This window comes from Anastrepha ludens, chromosome X, assembly GCF_028408465.1.
Source record: "Anastrepha ludens isolate Willacy chromosome X, idAnaLude1.1, whole genome shotgun sequence".
Classification (NCBI taxonomy): domain Eukaryota; kingdom Metazoa; phylum Arthropoda; class Insecta; order Diptera; family Tephritidae; genus Anastrepha; species Anastrepha ludens.
Genome location: NC_071503.1, coordinates 33,083,121 through 33,100,054, shown reverse-complemented (window position 1 = coordinate 33,100,054; position 16,934 = coordinate 33,083,121). Strand labels below are relative to the sequence as shown.

The 16,934-nt window shown below is 35.0% G+C and overlaps 1 protein-coding gene and 1 long non-coding RNA gene across 2 annotated transcripts; both read right to left on the bottom strand.

The window, feature by feature from the left end:
- Window positions 1-819: 819 nt before the first annotated feature.
- Window positions 820-1,954, bottom strand: LOC128869254 (uncharacterized). Its single transcript, XR_008455245.1, has 3 exons — window positions 1,848-1,954; window positions 1,622-1,775; window positions 820-1,567 (listed from the first exon to the last, which is right to left on the bottom strand). It is a non-coding gene; the product is annotated as an uncharacterized LOC128869254 (long non-coding RNA).
- Window positions 1,955-2,666: 712 nt separating this feature from the next.
- LOC128869909 (high mobility group protein D-like) lies at window positions 2,667-2,957 on the bottom strand. The gene has a single exon (XM_054112508.1). The coding sequence runs from the start codon at window positions 2,946-2,948 to the stop codon at window positions 2,667-2,669; it is 282 nt and encodes a 93-aa protein (XP_053968483.1). The 5' UTR covers window positions 2,949-2,957.
- Between the last annotated feature and the right edge of the window lie 13,977 nt (window positions 2,958-16,934).

The window sequence follows — 16,934 nt, the reverse complement described above, 5'->3', positions numbered from 1 at the left end:
TGGACCTTGTCCTTGGCGGAGACATTTATCCCCAAATTATTATAAGCGGCTTGAAGAAAAGTGTACTAAGTACACTTCTTGCCCAAGAGACTGTATTCGGGTGGATACTAACTGGTCGAGCCGAAACAGTCAGTCCACCCAAAACCAATGACCTAAGTACCCCATCCTTTCTAGCAGCCTTCTCGAGATTCGTTGCTAGACGAGGATGTCCAAAAAATGTTTACTCCGACAATGGTACCAACTTTGTAGGAGCTTCACGATCTTTACGATCAGAATTTAAAGCGTTTATTGCGGATGCTCGCAATAACACGCTTTCAAAATATGCCCACCAGGCATTAACATGGCACTTCATACCTGCAGGAGCCCCTCATATGGGCGGACTGTGGGAAGCAGGTGTGAAAAGCTTGAAAGCCCTCCATCAAACCTTTTGCAAACGATGGAAAAGGAATTCTTCATCGAATTGCAAAAACGCACGAGGTGGAAACATCAAAAACCTAACATCAAGGTAGGGGACCTTGTCGTCATTAAAGAGGACAACCTACCACCAAACGAATGGAGAATGGGACGAGTGGTAAAACTACATCCTGGACCCGACAACCAGGTACGCGTCGTGGACATCAGGACCCAAAGGGGACAGGTGACTAGACCACTAGTCAAACTGGTCCTCCTTCCTCCTTACTCAGAAGAAACGGAAAAATCCACACCCACAACCTCAACGTAATATCTTAATTAATCCAATACCTCTTTAGTACAAACAAATCTCACTTCGCGATGCACCCTTTATTAGAAGGTGATTGACATCACCACACTGTTATACCCTAGCAAACCTAAGAAGCTACAACAACACCTACAACCTACGAGGGATGCAATTGCATCGACATGCTCAAAAACTTTTAAATTTATTTTATTATCTGTAGGAATATTTGAATTCACTGTTTTGATTTCCCATTATTTTAGTAATTCCCTACCTGAAGTTTGTTGTAGAAAACTAAAGTTGCTAAGAAATGAACAAAAATAGGTTTTCTTATGCACCCACAACATAGGTCCCAGATGTTCCATTAGCATTAATATTTTGTAAAATATACAAATATTACATTACAATGCTATTACATAAATTTTATTTCACTGGTACAAAAACCATATTAGAGAAAAGTGAAATTATTAAATTAGCCCCATATTAACCATTTTTGTAATGATATCTTGGCATTCAACTACAACAATTTGTAAATTTTTTATCACAGTTATATAAAACTCTAAAACATAACAAATTGCACAACCTTAATGAGAAAACTGTGAAAGTAAACCACGAAAAACGATAACATAATCCGAATTATAGTAACAAACACTTTTGAATCTGTAACGCAAAAAAATCACTACGCGAAAACTACGATTTAAGGCCTGCGTCTGTTCGCGGATTTGAGTGTTCATATGGAAGTAAGCCATATAGTGGATACACCAGTTTGTTGTGGTCGGTAACCGCGCGAGCTTTCCTACCAGGATGCAATTCGTGCGTTACAATTTTCCCCATTTTTCTCTAGATCAATTAAAGCTTGGATGACACAAACATCTAAAAAGGCACATTTTTACTTTTACAGTCACATTCACGTATTAACATATTTACCTCTTAGCAGCGGCAACGAGGGGATTATAGATATCCTTCCAGTTGGCGATATCCCAGATAGCTTCAACATGGGATGGTCGTAGTCACTTCAGTTTTTTCTGCGCTTCAGCAAACTGCTCCTTTTCAGCATTCAAGTCACATATGTTGATGATGCCTATAACACACAGAATTAATTATGAAATTCATTAAGCACAAAATTGTAATAATTATATATTTATAATCTTACCTTTGTATCTTCGCGTGCAATTCGCCCACTCACTTGTTGCTGGTAGTATATTTTGCGAAATGTCCGATAAGCAGAGTTGCATGCTTACGAATATTCAGATCATAATGCTGCGCTTACACTATGATCACTACTTGAGGGCGGCGCTCGTTATTCTGCCAAATATCTTTTTATTGATGGTGTTGAAATTGCACAATTGCTAATTTTTGCTAAACTGAACATATTTGTACTTTTATATTTTTTTAAAGATTTAATTCTTTTTAGACTTTTCAATCACAAACGTTCAATATTCATATCTACACTACTAGTACAAAATTAAAATTTCCACTTTATAATAAACTCACCTTTAATATAAATAAAAATTTAATTAAAATATATTTCGCCTTCGCTCCATGATGATCCAAATGCGAGCTCCATACGTAAATTCTGATGGCGCTCCTTCTTTGCCGTGGTCCAAGGATTTCTTGTGGGTGGTCGACTCACTAAATTGCCGTCATTGGTAACGCGCACATGTGGACTTTTTACGCACTTTTTATCTAGCCTTTGTTCACACGCAAAACCGAAAGGCCAACAAATTGCCACTTAACACCTTTAATATAAAGCCCGATCTGAAATTTTTTTAGCGCGACGATTTTTTTCCTGGGCAGAGGAACGTCAAGTTCTAACGCTACTCACTCACACATTTGTCACTTATTATTTTTTTTTCACATATATAATATTAATTTTTATTTTTTCTTTTCATGACTTTTCTTGTCACTTTCACCACAACTAAATACTTTTCATACGATAAATGCGTGTGTAAACGATCGAAAATGATGCATGTTATTTTTGTTTTACCTTTGATGTGAGTGACTGGAAACTTTGTGTAAACGTTTTTTCAATCCAGCTGATTATATGAATATAAATTCGGCAGCTGCCTCCATTGGCCTCAAATTCTCTCACCGCTTCATCATAATCTTCCTTGGCTTTAGCTGCCTTTGCTTCCCATTCCGACTTGTCATTCATTGAACGCCATAACTCTCCACCTTTTTTCGCCACTTCGGTCACTTTAATGCCCGGATTTTCGCGCTTAATCTGCTCGCGTGCATTGTTGAACCACAACATATATGCGGAAAGAGGATGCAGAGAACGTTAAATATAGAGAATTCTCACGAGCTACGAATAGTGCGAATTGTCAAAAATGAAGTAAAACCGCGAACACTATTTCACCTCGCTTAACTCGACAGCGGGGAAGTTCTTAACAGAGCAGATTACAGTGAATTATGTACAAGTACATTGGCTCTGCTCAGTTTTTGGTTTCTGTATGAAATCAAATTGACGAATGCCGACGGCATTTTGCAAGGCATTTGCTTGTGCATTTCTATGTCCCCTTGATAAACGAAAATCTATTCAATTTATATTTTCAAACAAATATAACCAAATAAAAAGACAACATTTAAAATCAAAGTAACTTTAATGTTTGTTGTTTTAATTTTAAAAGAAAAATTTAAACAAAATACATTTTAAAACGACCTCACATTTTGTTGTGTGCGTTTTAGTGTAAATTTGACGAAAATGTTTACTAATTTTTCGAGTCGAAATTAATTTTAGACAAGAATTCAAAGAGCATATTGGTATATTGATGAATATATATTTATATCAATATATGTTTATATACATATATTTTGTTACTTATATTTGTGCAAAAGTTCAATTGCATCTTCAATTCTTATAGTGTTACAAATGTATGTATGTGCACATGCACTGCAGCAACAATGACCTATCTCACGACTCATTGCCTTATCATATTATATTTATGTACATTTGAATATGCATTTTTGTTCCTTTGCCAAACGAAATTTTTTTAAATTTACATATGTATATTACAGGGAATAATTCATATATTCAAAACTTTGAAATTTAAAATAAATAAAAGAAAACTTCAAAGGAAAGTATTTTCATACATACATATATGGGACAACTAAGTTCTATTGCATCTTTAATAAATATAGTTAGTGTTGCACGCATATGTATGCACTGAAGCAACATGACCTACCTCACGAGCATCGTCTTATCATATTTCATGCAATAATTAGGGAGTAAATATTCGAATGATCGAATTCCTGCAAATGCTAAAACAACTTCTTCTGCATATGCATCGACGTACATATGTGCATGTGCGTATATGCAAATTATGTTTTTCCTTACTGGAATAACATTTTTTAAAAAAAACGTGCTTCAGTTGAAGACGGAGTAAAAACTAAACTTTATTCTATAAATTCCCTTATTTATATCTTTACAATTTGTTTACTTAAATCTATGTATTTCACAATGATGGTTTGGCATTGCATCAGCCTGGTCAAAGAAGATATCAATTTCATTTTCAATTAATTTTTATTACGCAGCAGCATAAAGAGCAAAATATGTTTTCTCAATTGTGTTTACATTTAGCATTGTAATGGGGTAAGTGGTCTGCCGTTAACTCCCCCTTCTCTAAAATGAATCGCCCTCGATTCAACGATTTCTTTTGATAGAATATTTATTTTATTTTGCAACTCAAAATATAATTTTTCTTGATTTCTTTGGAACTTTTCTTGCTTTTTCATTTGTATAAACAATATCAATTTATGAACTGTATATGCTATTATTGCCAGTGACATGAAGGTCAATAATGACATTGATTTGGGATTTTCAATATACGAATTTCCAATTTTTTCTAAGAAATTTATGTTAGTGAACTTTAAAGTGTCGTCATTTGAGTTTACAAATTCAAGTATTTCATAATTTTTAAAATGATCTTGTTTTATAAATTTTACAATTTTTCCTGTGGGGTTTTCATATGTTTTGTTATCTATATTTACACTTGTATTAAAAGTTATTAAATATGTACCATTTATTACAATTTTATTAACTGTATGTTTCCCTGAAACTAATATAGCCCCATCTCTTATTTTATCTATTTGTTTATTATTTTCTTTGATTTTAGTGCAATTAGCTGGCTTTTTATTTAACAAATTTATAAAACATGTATTTTGTAATTTTTGCTTACAAAAAATATTACTTATTTCAATTTTACATTCTTCAATAGATATAAGTGTGTTATTACATAATGCTATTTCATTCTCAATTATTAATTTCCCATCATTTTGTGATATTGGTCTGGTTTCAAATAACGTACAAATATTATTTATTTTGGGATATTTAATATAAAATTTTAACTTTTAATGTTATCCTTATGTATTATTCTGTTTCTGTTATTAATTACTACCTTATTTGCTAAGTTCTCTTTTACTTGTTGTCTCTTATATCTGGGCTTTAACTTATTTCTTTCACCTACAATTTTTTCATATATTACCTGACCAGAGTGGTATTCCTTATTTAATCTATTTTTGTTATGAATCGCAAGCATTTTCTTTTGCGCCTGCTCAAGAGTATCATGTAATTTTTCATGATCTATTTTATTATGAAAAATATCTGTTGGTCGGAATTTTGTAACGGAATGTATTGTAATATTATATTGTTGTGCAGCTCTTAGAACTGTTTCTAAATCACTTACTATGTTGTATTCCTCTTTTATACATCTAGCTATCTCTATTATCGTAGAATGAACTCTTTCAATTTGTCCATTAGTAATACTATGCCTTGGATTGCAAAAATATATTTCAATATTTAATCTCTGCATTAACGATTTGAATTGAGGTGTTGTAAAACTTGGCTCATTATCTAACGTTATTCGTTTCACATCTGGGAAGGTTTGAAGAATTTCTAAAACCTTTTCCTCAATATTAGATTTGTCTTCTATATTTTTTAATATTAAAAATTTTGAATAAGCATCAATACATGTGATAAACTTCAACCCCTGAGCATAAAAAATATCTAGGTGAAGCTGCTCTCCCTCTTTTTCTGGAATTGGAGCCTCTTTTATTGGAATTTTTTTCGGATGTCGATCATATTTGTTCCTATTGCACGTTATGCAATTGCGTACATATTCCTTCATTTTCTTTCTCATTTCTGGCCAATAGTATAGTTTTTCTATCTGTTTTATATTTTCATTGTAATTTCGATGCGCTCTGTTATGGGTTTGCTCAATTATACCTGCTTGATCTTCCCTATTGGGAATGTCCATAGGAAATAGCTTAGTATATACAAATTTATTTTGAAATGTTTCTTTTAGAGGTCGCTGTATCTCATACAAATCCTCTACTGTGCAGTGTATTGCTGTTACCAATTTAGGTTTTATGTATTCTTTTAAAATAGTAAGTAGATTCTCAACTGTATCATATTCAATCAAATGTCTTTTTCTTCCAAAAATTTCTATCATTTCATGTATAGTGAACCTATTTTTACATAATATAATTTGTTGTTTAAATTGATTTACAGGTGTGTATGTTTCCTGTATTTGATCATTTTCGCTACTTTCCGCTGAATGTTCTGATTCACTTGACAAATTGTTTATTTCAAGGCGTGATAATGCATCAGCCACAGCATTCGTTTTGCCTGGCCTATATATAAATTTTGGAGAAAACTCCTCAATTAAAGCATGCCATCTTTTCATTTTAGAATTCGGGTTGCGCGTAGATAATGCAAATGTTAACGGTTGATGATCCGTGTGAATTTCATCAAGGCGTGATAATGCATCAGCCACAGCATTCGATGCGTCAGTAGTTAACACAAACTTTTTTGAATAATCTGGTTGCGTCAATTTCATTGCTGATGCTAAACTTTTCTTTAGCTTTTTAAAAGAAGATATCCCTGCTTCATCAATTTTCACTAATACCTTTTTTGACATATTTTTAGAGACTCTGCCATTTTCTGCGGATAAGTATTTTGTCAATGGCTTTGCAATCGTTGCATAATCTTTAATGAATTTCCGGTAATAACCGGTAACACCTAAAAACCCCCTTAATTCCCGTAAACTTTTGGGTAGCGGGTAATTAAGCATAAATTCAATTTTATTTGGATCTGTTTTAATTGTATTTTGAGCTATAATGTAACCCAAAAATTCTATTTCAGTTCTGAAAAATTTAGATTTTTCAAGAGAAATTTTCATATTAGCGCTTCTTAATATTTCAATTATCATTTGCAAATCCTTCATATGTTGCTCTAAACTTCCTGAAAAAATTATTATATCATCCATATATACATGACATGTTTTTCCTATTTGATCACGCAATATATTGTCCATTGCTCTTTGAAATATTCTGGGAGCATTTTTTAGACCGAAAGGCATTCTTAAAAATTCATATTTTCCGTTATTAACGGAAAAAGCTGTTTTTTCTATGTCATTTTCCGACATTAAAATCTGGTGAAAACCTAACTCCAAATCAATGCTTGAAAAGTATCTTGATTTCCCTAAATTTGACAAAATTATATTCGTATCCGGGATGGGATAGCGATCGGGAATAGTATGAGCATTCAATTTTTTGTAATCTATCACCATTCTAAATTTTGGTGAACCGTCGTCGTTAGTACCTTTTTTTGATACCACCCAAATGGGTGAATTATAAGGACTTTTACTAGGCCTTACAATATTTTCATTCAATAATCTTCCAATTTCTTTATTTACGAAAGAATTCACAGACAGAGGATATGGGTACTGTTTACTCCATATCGGCTTTTCATTTTCTGTTCGTATTTCCGCTCTTACATCTGTTCTAAACGGAAAACTTGTATCAATATTTGCGTGTTTTTCCACTATTCTCTGCTTTATTAAAATTCTAAATTCCTCAAGGTTTTTACCCTGATTTCTCCTTTCTGGAGTTTTATAAGCTCTTACTAAGTGAGAGTCTTCACTGTTTTCATCAAAACTTTCATTGACTGCCTGATCTGAACCTTTTTCAGTTTTCATGGAATAGTTATCCCTTATATTACCTGAATATTCATCAGCTATTGCTTTAGGATCTTCAGGTGCCAAAGACAAACATTTATATGGCATACTTTTACCGGTAAATCCCTCGGTATATGCTGTAGAAATTTTCTGATCCACAGTGTTTATTTTATAATTCATTTTTTTATTATTTTTTCTTTTCTTATTGCTGGTATTTTCTTCGGCGGGCGCCTTAGGATCCTTCTGTCCCAAGGGGTTAAAATTTTCTTTTTTCTCATTTTTATTTTCATACTTTTCTTTTTTGTTGCAGGTACTATCATCTGCTGGCGCCTTAGGACCTTTTTGTCCCAAGGGGTTAACATTTTCTTTTTGCTCTGAGTTTACTCTTTCTTTATGGATGTTAATATTCATACTTTCGTCCCCCTTTTCGTTCTCATATTTTGTTTTGTAAATTATTTTGTTGCTACGTATATCGATACGGGCTTCTATTTTCTTTAAAAAATTATATCCTAAAAGGATGTCCGAATCCAAATTATCTATTTCATAGAATACTTGTCGAACTCCGAATAAATTTATTATATGGTAATATTTTATAATAGAATAACCATTTACAGTTCTCACTCTTTTATAAATGGCTAATTCATTTCTATTTTGATATACTCCCTGCTTAATATAACAAGAAGTTGCTCCGGTATCTACCAGTGCTTTCAATCCTTTATTGAGTTTTTTATCATAAACTATGATGTAGGGGAGGTCGTTCCCCTTTTCCCTAAAAAATGTTCTTCATTTAAATTGTTTATTTTAGGAGTTTTTCCTTGCGGTCGAAAGCTATTATTACTTTCTCTTCGTCTCTTGAAGCCTTGCATATGTTGGTTCTGAGGCCCTGAACTTTGTTGAGTAGTATTTAACCCATTGCCTGAACTACTTGTCTGGGGTTTGTTATTCTGATTAAAATATCTGCCACCTTGTTGACCAAAAGGGTTGTAATTCTTATTGTATGACCTGGAGACAGATGGATCTACGTCCATTGGTTCTGGTTTTGGTACGTTATTCCTTGTTGGGAACCTCAAATTATTATTGGGATAATTTGTTGTCCTAGCTCTGCTTCTTTCATTTGCAAAATTTTTAGCAAATAATGCCCTTTGGTTGTTTGATTCTAGTTCCTGTGCTTTTGCCAAAGCATCAGGCAAATCCTGAGGATTGAGAGAAAATATTATGTCTCTTAAAGGTGCATTGAGACCAGTTACAAATATTCTTAAGGCATGATCCCTATTCTTTTTATTAAGTTCTTTGGCTATATCGGATGAGCTACTATGAGTCATTATTGTTTTATTTATGAGTAAGGTCAATTTTCTATTGACCAAATTATAATACTCGACAACTGTCATTGATCCCTGGCGTAAGACACTCAGTTCCTGTTCTATAATGTGTATCGGCCGTTTGTCTGAATAAGCAAAATCTAATCGCGCAATTATTGCATCAAAATTCAACACAGTACCATGATTGGTGAGCGTGTCATTCGCATCTTGTGTGATCTTGTTTCGCAAAATAGTAAGGGCTGCAAAGTATCTTCTACTTTTCCTTATATACAGGCTCATAGCATTATGTGCTGCCTCCCTCCAACTAACGTAAGAATTTAATTTCCCTGAAAAATCTGGAAGGGATTTAACAACATCAAGAGATTCTTGGCACTGTATATTTTCGTCAATAGACTCAGTCACATAATCCGTCACCCTACGAGTATCTATCTCAACTTGAGATTGTAATCGTTCAACTTCCTGCCTTAAATTTATTGTGCTCTCCGCAACTCTCCGTTCACTTTTCTTAAAATTTTTCTTAAATAATATAGGGCACTTTTCAATTTTATGATCCCCACTACATTAAATCAACTGTTAAATCAGCCATTCCTATATTTTATTATTTTGAATACTTTTTATTCTTTTGTTAACTTTTCTTAACATTTTTCTTAAATAATATGGGGCATTTCAATTTTATGATCCCCACTACAATATTCACAATATAATAATTTTGAATATTTTATTTCACTGGGAGTATTCCCCATTTACTTATTATATGTATATGGTATAACTTACATATATCATTCTTTATCTTCGGTGCATTTGTGTCTCCTCTTCTGCGAAGAACGTGCTGCGCCAGGAAAATGCTCGCTACAAGGAGCGCTGCCAAATCGGGCAAAAATGTCTTGTCGTTTCTATCACGGGGAGTTGCTGCAAAAGCTGCAAGTCAAGCCGCTGCTGGTGTTAATGGCAAAATTGTTGCTGTTATTGTTCTTTGCTATTGAGTCGCTGTTGGTAACTTCGCTGAAGCTGCTTAGTTGAACCGGAGCTCGATGCCTGCACTGCGATCACTTTTAAACGCTCTGGAAGTGGAGAACAAGGCCCTTTACGTTGGGCGCCAATTATGTTTTTCCTTACTGGAATAACATTTTTTAAAAAAAACGTGCTTCAGTTGAAGACGGAGTAAAAACTAAACTTTATTCTATAAATTCCCTTATTTATATCTTTACAATTTGTTTACTTAAATCTATGTGTTTCACAATGATGGTTTGGCATTGCATCAGCCTGGTCAAAGAAGATATCAATTTCATTTTCAATTAATTTTTATTACGCAGCAGCATAATGCTGAGCTGGCGGATTTGCAAAATATGTTTTCTCAATTGTGTTTACATTTAGCATTGTAATGGGGTAAGTGGTCTGCCGTTAACTTGCACACTTGATGCCCTAACTATGTATATATATATGTACGTTCAATTATTAAATCAAAAAATTCTGTATACTAAACGCTTCAAAGCGTTTTCTATAGAGGATTTTGATTCAGTTGAACGGATTCAACAAAGTTTTACAGACACCAGACAGACAGACATAACATATGTATATAATTTTTGATGATTTGGAGAAATTCAAATATATAGGTCATATTAAAAAGCTACCTAACATTCTTTGCTTCTAATCCCAAGAAATTCTTATCGCCTGCTGCTAAATTTACATAATTCAGCCCCTCACTGTTAATATTTGTTGAAAAATGTGTCTATGGTGAAATTGTCTTCGCGAGACGAGTACCCCTCGAAAATGAACACTTTCCTGTCATTAAGACTTCTCTATACATCAATGTTCTCTGGAGGATGCTTTGGTTTGTCAGCACTTTTATTTATTTAAAGTCACAATTTACCTAATTTCGTTAAAATTGTAAAACGACCACAAAACAAACACTTTGTCGATTCACTTCCAAATTTTTACCTCACGTTTGTCACACGCCGTCGACCCATGTGAAAAGGAAATGGGTCAGCCATTAAGGAAATTAGGGATTAAGAAGCAAAAACAAAAATACCCTACAGGAATTATATAAATGGGTTCCACATTCCAGGGATAGTGTGCAAAGTAACGCAAGCTGTTAGTTTTTTCTAACATCATGCACATATGTATGCAAATGCTACGAAAAATTATATCTATATATATAGTTATTTTATATAATTATAATTTTTTTTCTTTTCTTCTTTTGCTTATCATTTTATTCTTATTATAGCCAAAATACAATAAGAACAAAAGAAAAAAAAAAAATATCATGCACACCACGGCAGGACACCTTGTACTTGGTTACGATCCACACATAACCAAGACACGATCCTCCTATGCGGCGAATATTGCAATGCCCATTAGTATGTACCCACCCCGTCGCGGTGAACATATATATTAAAATGACATTAATATGTCATTGTACCCAATTAGGTACATTTTTTGTTTTGGGTGGCAGGGTGTCTCATAGGGCTATGAAAATTGCTCATAGCCAAATAATAACAAAAAAAACTAAAATGCCTAGTGCATATTTAGTTAACAAAATATATATTATTTTTATTTTTGTCTTCTCCTTCGCTGTGATCAGCACTGCACTGACCAGCCAAATGCACCACTACCAATATAATACACTAAAGCTAATTAAGCAACTAATTATAAAGCCGTGTACACACTACAAATTATCGTTTTTTTTTTTTTTTTTTTTTTTTTAAAAAACAACTAATTAAAAATATTTCGCCACCCTCCGATTACGATAATAATATCTTTACAGAATGACTCGCTACAGTGTAATGAAGAAAAGGGCTAGTCGCCACCCCCAACGATACCCGACAGCGTGCCGTGCAATTGCATAAGCGAGGGAAGGTGCAGACGATGCGGCGACCACCATCACACAATGCTGCATATTCCGGAGGAACGACGCTCGTGGAGCCAGCAAGTCGCTGAGGAAGACAGCTACGCGGTGTCAGTTAATGCGTCGAACGATTTCTCGGAGACACCGATTCCCGATCAAACCACGGCTGGAGCGGAAACTAGGCCTTTTCGCCCAGTTGTGGCCGCAGCGGGAACCAGGCCTTGCCGTACTACCATAGACAGGGGATCGGAGACCAGGCCTCTTCGACCCCAGCTACAGCACGAACGTCGGCGCGAGCGTGAAGCGGAAACAAGGCCTTTCCATACCAGAATAGACAGGGGATCGGAGACCAGGCCTCTTCGACCCCAGCTACAGCACGAACGTCGGCGCGAGCGTGGAGCGGAAACTAGGCCTTTCCGACCACGCACGCGAACGACGTTGGTGCGCCAACGTCCAAGACGCAATGCTCGACTGGCGACTAGGCCTCGCCAGCGAGCATTACCACCCGCATTCCGCGCAGGCGACCTAATTCCGGGCCAGGCGCTACGCCCAGTGGCGACGATCATGCCGACCGCCGTCGTTAAAATCGAGGCTGGGGGACGCCTTCATCTGGTGCGCGCCCTCATCGACGCGTGCCTACCTGTTACAATCATTGCAAGCGGCCTCGCAAGAGACCTAGGACTATTAAGTACCCAGGTAGGAGGCCAAAGGGGATGCGTGATAACGATTCGTGGAAGGAACGGCAATACGAAGCGCGTTGTCACACATGCTGCGGTGGTACCGGGATTTCAGCGCGTCCCTCCCTTCCGAAGCGTCGACCCGGGTATAGCGGCGCCTTACGTGCACATGAGGCTGGCGGATTCCAAATTCTTTGAATCCACTCCTATCCGCCTAGTGATAGGAGCGGAACTTTACTCCAGCGTGATGACGCAGGAGCTACCCCGCTCTCTCAGCACCCTAATGGCGCAGAGTTCTATATTTGGCTGGGTACTGTCCGGGGTCTGCCCGTTAAACTAAACATTTTTAATTTTTTATAATACATAACGAATCAATAAATCTATGAATATAACAAATTTTACTTCTTTTCGTGTGCAATAATAAATCCAGGTACATAAAATTTCATCTTTGCAGCATTTCAGACGGCACCAGCAGCCTCCGATGTCTCACCAATATACCGAACGTTGGCTGACACCTCCGTCCTAAAACAATCATTGCTTATCGCAAGGGGGCCGGCATGTTTAGGCCACACCCTAATATTAAATATACATTTTTAGTTACCCTAATGGTAACTGCGCCTACCGTTCCGACTGTTGCTAACCACCGTTTCCAGTCGCTGCAACGTGAAGGCCGTTAACCCTGGCATTTCCCCGCCGAACAGTTAAAACGTTTACCGTGTTAAACGTTGTTCGGCGAGGTTACTTTCACTTTAATTCTAATTATAACTTTCACTGCGATTTTCCAATCAGAAGCATCAGGACGTGTCAGCCAGCTAAAGGTAATATAAATTATAAATTATACTTATACTTATACTACTTAACATACATCTTTCTATGCATATATCTATGTATATACTGCAAAAATAAATATTCACGAATATATACTGACACGCCTTTGTGCTTTTCATTTTTTATAAAATATGTCATCGGAGCGACCGTGGAGGCCCCACATTTTTCAAACCGCCCATTGTGTCGCACTCCGATTGAGAACAATAACTGACTTCAGATTAACGGTTATATAATAAGCGTATATGTAACATTTTAAAATTTTTTTAGAATTTTTTTTTTAATTTTTAATAATAAGTGGTCTTCCTCTTTCTCTTCCTCTTCCTTTTCCTGTAGCTATTCCTTTTCCTCTTCCATCTCCATCTCCTTTCTTTATCCCGGAAACGGTCAGTAAAAATTACTTCACTTAAAAGCTTTCATCAACAGCTTCCATCTGATACCCATATTGTACAAACACATCCAAGGGTACCTTGGTCCACCTTTTCGGCTATATCTCGAGACCCTGGTAACTCAGAGATCTAAAAAATACTCTGTATTAAAGCACTAATCAGTAGCTTTGATTTGATACCCACAATGTAAAAACACATCCTAGGGTTACCCGGGTCCTCGTTTTGGCCTTCGGCAGCGCCACCTGGTGGCGAGTGGAATCAATAAGCATATTATAGTAACCTTCACCATGGAAAAAAATATATATATACCAAATTTCATAATAATCGGCCCAGACACACACGACCAAAATGTATTCAATTCTAATGAATGCTATGTGCGGTACAAAAAATACGTGCGGCAAATAGCAAAAACACACTCACTTAACCGACACACCGCACACACACACGTTATCGGATTTCAACCAAACTTCACAGAAACCTTTGCCAAAGCAACACCAACAATATGTGAAACTTTCATTGTTTTCCTTATATGCGTTGCTGAGATTACCCCGGACAAATGCACACTTTGTTTCGGCTTAATTTGTATATATTTTTATATATTACTAGCGTATCCTCGCCCGCTTCGCAAGGCGAAAAATTCAATGATTTGCTGAAAGAGAATAAAATTAATACGAAACAAAGCAAATTCTTTGATACAATTTCATTCGAACTTTATTGTAACACTTTTTGGTAGACAACGTTTTTGGTTTTTCCATCTTTCGCGTAAATGAATAATGACGATGGTTTGCCTACTCGTGAGCAAGCTACATACAATTGTCCATGAGAAAAAATTGGGTATTCTAAATTAATACCGCACATTTGTAGAGACTGTCCTTGCGCCTTATTAATTCTCATAGCGAAGGCAAGGCGAATAGGGAACTGCAAACGTTTGAAATCGAATGGTAAATCCGTCTGAATCAGTGGAATTCTGGGTATCAAAACGTCTTCTCCTTTGTACTTCCCTTTCAAAATTGTTGCTTCGATAATGTTACCCATTAGCTTCTTCACAGCGAGTCTGGTACCGTTGCAAAGTCGTGGCACATTAATGTTGCGCAGCATAATAATCGGTGCTCCAATTTTTAATCGTAAATTATGAGGTGGTAGACCTGGCAAATCGAGTGAGTTTAAGAATTCAGTTGGATAATTTACGACATCATCTTGATCAGTAATAGTGTCCATTGACTTATACGCAACTATGTCACCAGGTATTTGATCTAAAATAGCTGAATTTATATCATTGACGTCCTTATTTTTCCCAGCTAAAATTGCTCTTTCGCTGAGCCAATCATGGTTTTTGTAATGTTGAACTATGTTTGGAAATACACTCTGTGTCAATGCCTCTTTAGACTGTGCAAAAGTGCAGAGATTTTTTTCCGCTTTGAAAAACACCCCCTCGAAAAATGTATTCTCTATTAATAGTGGAATATGAAATGCTTTGAAAACACCATTTTTTTTTTAAATTTTGTTTGGTTTTCAGAAAATTTTGTTTTGAAAAAATTTCATACCCTTGAAAAAGTTTTATTTTATTTTATTTGTTAAAAATTTTTGAAATTTTTTTTTTTTTGTAATTTTAGAAAAACACCTCTTCGAAGAAATTTCTTTTATCTTTTTGAGGAAAATTTGGTTTTGAAAAAATTTCATGCTTTCGAAATTTTTTTATTTTACTTTATTTCTTCAAAATTTTTGAAAATATTTTTTTTTTATAATTTTTGAAAAACACCCCTTTGAAAAAATGTTGTCCATGTGTCATAGTGGTATTCCATTAACTTTTAGGATTATAGTCAAATACTTACAAATATCTACGCTTTCACAAATAGCAACAATAAACAAATTTCCTCAAAACCAAAAAATTTACTTTTTTCTAAAAAAAATACTAAACAAACAACGTAATAAATTTAGAATTTTGTGTTCACTTGTGTTCACGAAAAAACAGTATTGTTTTTATTGTATTAACTGGAAACCAAAATGTTGCAAAAAATCAAAACAAAGCTAAATTATTTTTTTGTGTTCATTTGGTCCATATGTTCCATAAAAAGTTGATATGGTAAATAATATGCAGGGTCTGATACACGCAAATTTCCATTGACCATTATAGTGACAAAATTATCGATCACCAATTCCAACAGGATTTCAAAATCAGAGTTGGAATAAGTTGTTGTGTGGTATACTTCTGAAAAAATTAGAAATAAACAAAATGAATCTAAAAATTCAAATTCTAACTTTATCTTGTGTATGTTCTTATTACCTTTGAATTTTTCCAATGAAGCACCATTCATTTTAAATTTTCCAAGAATTTTTTTTATCATTTCGCGTTTCTTTCCTTTTTCATTCGATTCCAACATTTGTTCATAGCCGAAAACATCGTTTGCAAACGCATTCATTTCCATATAGAATTGGTCAAGGAAAGCATTGCTCAATTGAATTGAAACATTATTTTCATTCGAATCATTTGAAATTTCTGTATTCGCCTCTTTAATTACAACACGACACAAATCGTTTCACAATAACGAAAAATTCAAAAAAAGTTGTACACATAAAATGAATGTCGATTCGAAACTTACTATAATCTAAGAATCGAGCAAGTTTTGTTTTGTACAATAATTTGATTTTTTCATTTTTTATATGAAGAAAATATTTAAAAAAAAATTGTTTTTGCTAAAAACCTTCCCCTAGTGGATCCCTATAATATGAAAAAAAGAACGAATTAAATTGGCCTCGTTTCGGCCCAAAAAATTGCGTACAAACGAACATCATTTCATTTTTATATATATAGATATATAGACGATGGTTTCCCTACTCGAGAACATCCTACATACAGTTGCCCATGTCCAAAGCATGGATAAGTTAGGTCAATTCCACATAATTGAAGTGTTTGACCTTGAGACTTATTGATTGTAATAGCAAAAGCAAGGCGAATGGGAAATTGAAGTCGCTTAAGATCAAAAGGCAAATCTGTTGAAATCATTGGAATGCGCGGAATCAAAACATCTTCACCTTTAAATTTGCCTTTCAAAATTGTTGCTTCAATTACATTGTTCATTGTCCGTTTCACTGCTAATCTTGTCCCATTGCATAGTTTCGGCTGATTGATATTTCGCAACATAATGATCACTGCACCGACTTTCAATTGCAAACGATGTGGGGGCAAGCCAGGTAAATTAAGTGAATGCAAAATTTCAATTGGATAATT